The 9,100-nt window shown below is 38.0% G+C and overlaps 1 protein-coding gene and 1 pseudogene across 1 annotated transcript; one reads left to right on the top strand and one right to left on the bottom strand.

The window, feature by feature from the left end:
* The first annotated feature begins 2,245 nt into the window (after nt 1-2,245).
* Nucleotides 2,246-3,286, top strand: LOC124088814 (glyceraldehyde-3-phosphate dehydrogenase-like; annotated as a pseudogene).
* A 1,243-nt stretch (nt 3,287-4,529) lies between these two features.
* LOC131423950 (olfactory receptor 8D1-like) lies at nt 4,530-8,413 on the bottom strand. The gene is made up of 3 exons (XM_058577153.1): nt 8,287-8,413; nt 8,072-8,216; nt 4,530-6,761 (listed from the first exon to the last, which is right to left on the bottom strand). Exon 3 carries the CDS (start codon nt 6,443-6,445, stop codon nt 5,792-5,794), a length of 654 nt encoding a protein of 217 aa, XP_058433136.1. The 5' UTR covers nt 6,446-6,761; nt 8,072-8,216; nt 8,287-8,413; the 3' UTR covers nt 4,530-5,791.
* Nucleotides 8,414-9,100: the final 687 nt, after the last annotated feature.

Raw genomic sequence — 9,100 nt, 5'->3', positions numbered from 1 at the left:
TTTATTTTATTATTATTTTTTTAAATTGAATCAGAAAAATCTTCACACAAGGGAAAATCCAGATGCAGATTTCTCTGGTAAATGATATTAACCATTTAAGGAAGCAGAAATTTCAACTCTATATGAACACTTCAAGAACTTTCAGGGAGAGGAAATAATTCCTAACTCATTTTATAATGCTAAACAACCCCTGTTACTAAAAATCTGACAAAGATATCACATAATGGAAAACTGTAAACAAATATCCCCCTTGAATAGATGCAAAATTCTAAACAAAACAAATCTCTTAGGAAGATAACATATCATGTCATGTAAGGGTCTGGCGAAGCGTCAGAGGAAGAGACCACCAAGAGACTGACTCATGCAATTGCAGAAGGGGATCTATTGGGGATCCATTCTAGCTCGCTGGGGCTCCGTGCTCACTCAAGAAGGGAGAGTAGCCCAGAGCCCAGAGCAGGGGTTGTGCAATGCTTAAGTACACTTTTTGGGGAGGGCGGGGACTTTACATACATCACAGTCTCCTTTAACAAATCATCATACACTGCAGGAAAATCAAACAACAATTCCTAAACATGATTAGTTCATTCATTGGCGGGAACAGGCCGGCGGGGGTGATAGGTCAGTTCTAAAGGGGGAGGTACATTCAAACTGATTGGTTTAGGCCCTGCGATGCCTACGTGTAAGATCGCACAGGGCCCTAAGTTATTAAACAACCAGGCGGTCAGGAGGTATTGTCTTAACAGCTACAGGAATTTCAGGTTTTGCGAGTAGCATAGGAACTTAACAATACCTGGTCCTTTACATTTTAACTCAGGCCTTGCAGCTTAGAAACTTTACAATGCCCGGTCTTTTACACTTTAACTTCAATTTCTTTTACCCTTACAGTCAAAGTAGGGTTTTTTCCAAGAATTTAACAGTTATAACTTTTGATAATCAATGTAATAAACAATATTTTTTAAAAAAGAAAACATATTTCAATAATTTAGAAGAAACATTGACAAAATACAACCTTATATTCTCATTTAAAAAGTCCCAAATTCTCAACAAACCAGGAATAAAAGAGAAATTCCTAAATCTGATAAAAATTCTATGATAAACTTACATCAGACTTGTGAATAACTGAATGATTTCTTTCTAAGATCAATAATGTCAAAAAGATATGCACTTATCACTTCTATTCAATATTTTATTGGAAGTTTCAGGTGCTACAATAAGGAAAAAGAAAAATGACACTGAAAGGAAGTAAAATTGTCTGCATAAAATTTAGCAAAGCCTCAGAACATCTACTATGGTGTATATATTTAGTAGGAGTTTCAGGTGAAGTATTTTTATACAAAAATTTAATGTGTTTTTTTGATAACAATGAGCAAAACAAAATTGAAATAAAAATAAGGTAATAGAGAATCAAGCAAGTGAGAAATAAGAATATACCTTAAAAAACATTTTTTTTTGATCCAAGAGTTCAAAATCTTTTTTTTTTTAATTTTTTATTGTTGGTTGTTCAAAACATTACATAGTTCTTGATGTATCTTATTTCATACTTTGATTCAAGTGGGTTATGAGCTCCCATTTTTACCCCATATACAGATTGCAGAATCACATCAGTTACACATCCATTGATTTACATATTGACATACTAGTGTCTGTTGTGTTCTGCTGCGTTTCCTATCCTCTACTATCCCCCCTCCCCTCCCCTCCCCTCCCCTCTCCTCCCCTCCCCTCTTCTCTCTCTGCCCCCTCTACTGACATTCATTTGTCCCCCTTGTATTATTTTTCCCTTTCCCCTCACTTCCTCTTGTATGTACTTTTGTATAACTCTGAGGGTCTCCTTCCATTTCCATGCAATTTTTTAAAAGAATTTCTACACTAAAAAAGGAAACTGAAAATATTGCTAAGGGGAGACCTAAATAAATATTACAGCATTTTAAACTAGGTCTCTGGTTTAGAAATCTCATTATTCAAATGATGACAACTCTTTTCAAATTTATCTTTATATTCAATGCAATAAGAAATTATTAATCAGACTGTGTGTGTGTGTGTGTGTGTGTGTGTAAAAGTTGACATCCTGATCTCAAAATATTAATGGAAAAACAAAAGACCTAATATAATCACAACATGGAAAAGATGAAAAATAAAGAGAAAAAATCCAATATCAAGACATATTATAGGCTCTATGATCCTCCCCGTTTGACAGACAGCCACATCCTCTCTTCTCTTGCAGTGCCAGCCATGACCATGACACACGATGGTGAAGTTCAGAGTGAACAGATTTGGCCGTACGGATGCCTGGTCACCAGGGCTGCTTTCAATTCTGGCAAAGTGGATCTTGTTGCTATCAATGACCCCTTCATTGGCCTCAAATACATGGTCTACATGCTCCAATATGATTTTACCCAGGGTAAATTCAATGGCACAGTCAAGGCTGAGAATGGGAAGCTTGATGTCAATGGAAAGTCCACCTCCATCTTCCAGGAGTAAGATCCCACCAATATCAAATAGGGTGATGCTGGTGCTGAATATGTGTGAAGCTCACTAGTGTCTTCATTACCATGAAGAAAGCTGGAGCTCATCTGAAGAGCAGTGCCACAAAGGTCATCATCTCTGTTCCTTTTGCTGATGCCCCCATGTTTGTGATGGGCGTGAGCCATGAGAAATATGACAACTCCCCCAAGATTGTCAGCAATGCCTCCTATGCCACCAAATGCTTAGCTCCCCCTGGCCAAGGCTATCCATGACAACTTTGGCATTGTGGAAGGACTCATGACCACAATCTGTGCCATCACTGCTACTCAGAATACTGGTCCCTTTGAGAAACTGTGGCATGATGGCTCTGGGAGTGCCCAGAATATTATTCCTGCATCCACTGACTCTGCCAAGGCTGTGGGAAAGGTCATCCCTGGACTGAAAGGGAAGTTCTCTGCCATGGCTTTCCGTGTGCCTAACCCCAACGTGTCATTTGTGAATCTGATCAAATATGATGACATCAAGAAGGTGGTGAATCAGGAAACAGAGGGCATCCAGGGCTACACGGAGGACCAGGTCATCTCCTAAGACTTTAACAGTGATAACTCACTCTCCCACCTTCAATGCTGGGGCCAGCCTTGCTCCCAACCACCACTTTGTCAAGCTCATTTCCTGGTATAAAAATGAATTTGGCTACAGCAACAGGGTGGTGGATCTTATGGTCCACATGGCCTCCAAGGAGCAAGAGCCTCTCGACCACCTTCCCAGAAAGAACACAGAGGAAGAGAGAAGCCCTCAGCTGCTAAAGAGTCCCTGCCCCTAACTCAGTCCCTCAATACACTGAGAATCTCCCCTCCTCCCAATTTCCATCCCAGACCCCATGAAGATGGGGAGGGGCTTAGGGAGCCCTACTGTCACATACCATCCATAAAGTTCACTGCACCCCTCCCCCCAAAAAAGACATTATAAAAATGCTATAATATACAGAAATAGATCCAAGTATTTATGAAAATATTTTTTGGATAACAATGAAAAGGCAATTCAGTGAAAAAAAAGGCTTTACAACAAAGAGTATGAAAACAAATAATATTATGCACAAATTGAACTTGAATATGCACTTCATAGCATATGTCCAATAGGTCATATACCTAAATGTATAACCTGAACTTGTGAAAACTCTAGAAGATATTTAAGTCAATTTTTGTTACCTGGTTTTAGGCAAAGCTGTGTAGGATATAAATAATCTATACAAAAATATATTGATAGACTGAACTGGATTAAAATCGTGAATTTTACCTCTCAACAGAATGTAAAAAGAATTTAAATGATGCATAGACAGGGAGAAAATATTTCAAACCAGTTATCTCATGAGTGACTTTATATAGAGAAAATATATAAAGATATAAAGAGCTTTCAAAATAATAGTAAAAAAGAGTAAAAAGAGATGCAAAATATTTGAACAGATATTTTCACTGAAAAGATCCATATAACATTAAGAAAAGAAGCTTAGCATCATTAATCATAAGGAATATGCAAGTAAAATCACAATGAAACACCACTAAAGACTATATGGAGCAGTTAAGCCTAACAATAATAAGAGTGACTACATCAAATGTTTCAAAAACAATGGAGAAATTGACATCCTGAAAAATTGTTATAGAGAATGTAAAATGGTGCAGCCACTTTGGAAAAACAGTTTTCAGTTTCTAAATCAATAAATGTATACCTAATACATGGGCCACTCTGATGTGCTTATCCATGAGAAATAAAAGCATATAAGCCTATGCTGTCACAAAGACTGGTACACCGCCCTTAAGCTGGACAAAAACCAATGTCCACCACTAGGTAAATGAATTTGGTGTACTCATACCATGGAATGTTACTGCAATAATAGTAGATATTGTTACATGTAACAACATGGACAAAATTTAAAATAAACTATGCTCGGTAAAATAAGCCCCATACAAAAGAGTAATTACTACGATTTAATTTGTATGAAATTCTTGAAAATGAAAACAAATTTATAGCAACAGAAAGCATCCAGGGGTAGATTACCAAGGGGCATGAGTAAACATTTAAGGATGATGAATATATTCACCAAATTGACTGTAGTGATGGTGTTGTGTGTACAATTATCCAATTGTATATATTTAATGTATACAATTTGTACACATTTAATTTGTCTCTTATGCCTCAATAAAGCTATTAAGATAAGAAAGAAATGAAGAAGAAGTATAGGAGCTTAGCTTGATCAGTTTTTAAATTGTTATTCTTATTTTTACAAAGAATATTGAGAAATGGGTGGGATGCATGGACAGAGACGTTATCCCATGAGTTCCTCCATGGGAAAGCATGGGCCCTGCCAATGGAGTTTCCCTTTCGGCAGTGGAGGCTGGAAGAGGAACAGCAGGAAACTTAGGCCTTGAGTGGATGAGGTTGTTTGGCATGATCCTTACCTACCCTGTAAGTCATTCCCACAAGAAAACAGTTATCACACTGGACATAACATCTGTAAATGGAGTAGGAGGAAATGGGGAGCAGAAGAGAATTAGTTAGGCTGCCTTCTAGGAGCATGCCCATGATTCAGTCTCTTTGAGATTAAGGAAAATCTATCACCTATGAAATTAAATTTTTTAAAGGTCAAATTGCTTGCGTAATTTGCTAGGATATATATTCCTTTCTGAAAACAACCTCCCTGGCCTGCTATGAACTTATTATTTTGCTATTTATGTCTGCTTTTAAGTTTTTATGAAGGTTCATTAATTTGGGAATTGATTCCCTGATTAATTTTCATAAGATACACAGCAGAACAATAAAAGGGAGAGGACCCACAAGGAGACTTCAAATTAGCAAAGTATATACCTAGTTTTTGAATTTGTCCTATGATTAATTGCTAAGATTACTACTGTGTTAAGCCTAATCTGGTAAGACTTACACTGAATGTTACAAAGCTAGTTATGTGAGACAGAAGGTGATGAATGCAAACTCACCCCAACTAAAGGAAAAAAAAATCTACTCCAGATTTTCTCAATAGGGAATGAACTAGAATGTGCAAATTTAATTCAGAAGAATATTTTTAAGTAAACATGTCCAGGCTTATCAAAGACCAATGACTCCTTACATTTTGGCATAGTTGGCTCAAGAAATAGTAGTGTGTGTGTGTGTGTGTGTGTGTGTGTGTGTTTGCAGAAACTTCATAAACTGGGCAACTGTTAGAGGAAATGGGAAAAGGGAAAATTATTGAATGTTAATTTTAAGAAATAAGGAAGTTAGTTTTAAGAAAAAGAAGGGGTCGAGTGGCCACCATGATCCTTAGTGGTTATGTCCACTAACTCTGGAGTAGGCCACATCTCTTTCTCATTACTTTGCTCAGAACATATCTTACATCCTTATTCCTTAAGCTGTAGATCAAGGTATTCAGCATAGGGATCACTGTGGTATAGAACACAGAGGCCACCTTCTCCTGGACCCTGCTGTGGCTGGATGTTGGCTTGAAATACATAAACATGATGGATCCGTAGAAGACCCCAACAGCTGTCAAATGAGAGCCACAGGTACTAAAGGCTTTGGACCTGCTCTCACTTGAGGGTATTCGAAGAATGTTGGTGAGTATGAAGGTATAAGAAATGGCTATGGGCCCAGTTGTTGCCAACACATTAAATCCACCCATGAGTGTCACTAGAAGCTCATTAAAGTAGGTGCTAGAGCAGGAAAGCTGTAAGAGGGGAATTATGTCATAGAAGTAATGGTGGATGACATTCTCCCCGTGGAAAGAAAGCCTGATCATAGAGGAAGTGTGGGCTACAGCTCCAAGAGATGCCATGATATAGACCCCTGTTACCAGTATGCTGCATGCCTTTTGGGACATGGTGACACTGTAGAGCAGTGGATTACAGACAGCTGCATATCTATCATATGCCATGGCTGCCAGCATATAGCCCTCAGCAATAGCAAATGTGCAATAGAAAAAGAGCTGTGTCATGCATCCAGAATATGAGATAACAATTTGTTCCTGTATAAAGTTTCATAACAGTTTGGGGGTAACAACTGAGGAATAGACGAGATCTATGAATGACAAATTACCAAGAAAAAAGTACATGGGAATTTGGAGCTTGGAATCAACAGTGATTAGGAGGATCATACCCAGGTTTCCCACTACAGTGATCCCATAGACCACTAGAAACAGGAGAAAAAGGGGCAGTTTGAGTTCCGGTTGGTCTTGTTAGTCCCTGGAGGACAAATTTAGTCATGGTTGAAAAGTTGCATCGATCTTTTCCTCTAGGAAACAGGGTATAAACCTAAGGGGAAAAAAAAAAGAAACTTTAGAAAGTAAGAAAGCTCTGTTTCCATGGTGGGAAGGTGTTTTATTACTAGTGTGACAAAAGAAAAGAAATCCTGATCATCAAATGTAACAAAAGAAGAGGATTATATATTTTTTTTCATGTCAGATTTGAGTTTCTTTTACTCAAGGAATATTATAAGGTGTATAGAAATAAAGAGCATGTACTATATGATCTTAAAATGATTAGAAAGTATCTGAACAGTTCAAGGCTGCCGCAGTCTGTCTGGGTACAAAATAACCAAGCCTCCACAACGCCTGGGAATATACTCCCTCCATGCGCCAATTCTCCTGGAACTCTGCAAGAACTCTATGGGAATTCCAAAGTAGAGGGTGCCCCAGGCAGCAGGATCCTCCCTAATCCTGGAGCTGCCCTATTCCCAGAGCAGGGTCACCTTTCAACCATTCCCTCTAGCAAAATGCCAGGCATCATTCCAACTAAACTGTGGCTCTCAACAAAGGCTGCCCCATTTTTATCCTCAGAGACCACCCTAGTGTCTACTATAAATGGATACATCATAGTTACAGCTAGAGATGGAAATCCATCTGACCTCTGCATGGCTAATGCCTGCTGGGATGCTCCACGCTGCTAACACCAAGGTTCAAAGGAGTTCTAAGAAAGTAACTTCTGGGGCTGGGGTTGTGGTTTATCAGTAGAGCTCTTGCCTCCCATATGCAAGGGCCTGGGTTGGATCTCCAGTACCACATAAAAATAAACAAATAAAATAAAGGTACTGTGTCCAACTACAAATAAAAAATAAACATTTTTTAAAATGAAAGTAACTTCTGGGCTAGAAACAGCCTGCATGTGCATTAGGTAGTTGTTTACTGTGGAATAAACAAGAACTGGGGAGAAAAATGCATATTTTGTGGCCACAGTTCAAGGTCACAGAGGGAAGCACAGTGAATTTGATGCTCCAAGTTAAGGTTTTCAAGTTGATTCTGAAGTTCTGTTATTCAAATAAGAGAGTTTGTTGTCAGGCAATTTTACTTCTAGAAAGAGCTTTGGGATATATTCTGGGTACATCTTATGACATTGATGGAATAAAGAGAAAGAGAAGAGCCATCTTTCCGTGGTTCTATCCATTGCATGTTACAGGCAAGAGTAAATTTGTTTCCTCCAACTCCAGTTGTATTGGGTGAACTAATATCCACATGTATTTGATCTAACTAGCTCTATTGAACTACAAATTTGCAAATATCCATAAGTAACCCTATTTTACAATGAAAACTTTAAGGAAATGTGGCTTTTCCTAAGTGTACACTTACCTGAGTGCTGTAAGGAGTAGAATTGTTGCTCCAACTTGGTTTGCTTATTCTCTTTCAGTGTGAAATGAATTCACACAGTTGGCTTTATGGAAAATATGCCCCATCCAGTGCCCTGCTGATCTTGTTGGAGTGTAATTGATGAACACTGAAAATCAAATGAACATTATTGAAAAAGAAAAAAAAATAAAGCATCTTCTGGCCATCTCAATGCTTACCTCATGCTCCAGCTGTGTCACCAAGTCACTGTATGACTTTGGGAAAGTAACTTCACCTTTGCTGTCCTGTGAAAGAATGAATTTGGGATGAGGCTTTCCATAGTGTACTGGATCTCTGAAACTTAATGACACTGGGTGAGCAATTATAAGATTCCCTTTCACCCCCATAACATGAACAGCCTTTTCTAAGCAAGGAAATATTTTGACTCATTGTTTGTGGGTGTTTGGTCTCCAAGGAAATGAATGACAAGAATATTCTCTAAGAACCAATGATCCACGGAAGATGATGAAATTCTCCTGAGAACCAGAAACACGATAAAGTCTATTTGCTCTTAGATTGATGATGTACACAGAATGTTGGCATTGCCAGTGAATGTAATTAAATTTTTGATCTTACTTTTTGGAAGAAAACAATGTATGTGAAAGATGATAATAGTTCCCACCTGGGTTCGTTGTAGGATTACCATAAGCAGATGTATAGCAGTTTAGCCTGGAGAATCTCACTTCAAAAAAGCAAGTGTCTCTGACCTCATGACTGAGCTCCTAAAAGAGCATAGTAAATTGACTTTTAGATTTTTAAATATATGTGTTATAATTAAGGTTAATTAATCTTTCTATTCCTGTGATAGGGAGTAAATATGCTACCAGTATCAATGATGAGCCACTTGTGTTACAACTGGAGTTCTGTGATTTGAATGAATATTCCATGTGTATTTTTATTTATAGGAAGAGCTTTAGGATATATTGTGGATATATTTTACTAGCAAATGCAATATTGAAGGGGAAAAATAGTCAGAAGATTAGAAGTATCTGA

Source organism: Marmota monax, unplaced genomic scaffold, assembly GCF_021218885.2.
Source record: "Marmota monax isolate L192 unplaced genomic scaffold, Marmota_monax_Labrador192_F-V1.1 WCK01_AAM20220418_F8-fsc00081, whole genome shotgun sequence".
Lineage (NCBI taxonomy): Eukaryota > Metazoa > Chordata > Mammalia > Rodentia > Sciuridae > Marmota > Marmota monax.
Note: the sequence above shows the minus strand (reverse complement) of the source record. Positions and strands in the feature narration are given on the sequence as shown.

Coding starts and splice junctions, on each gene's coding strand:
- LOC131423950 (XM_058577153.1), bottom strand. CDS start 6,445: ATGACACAGCTCTTTTTCTATTGCACATTTGCTATTGCTGAGGGCTAT.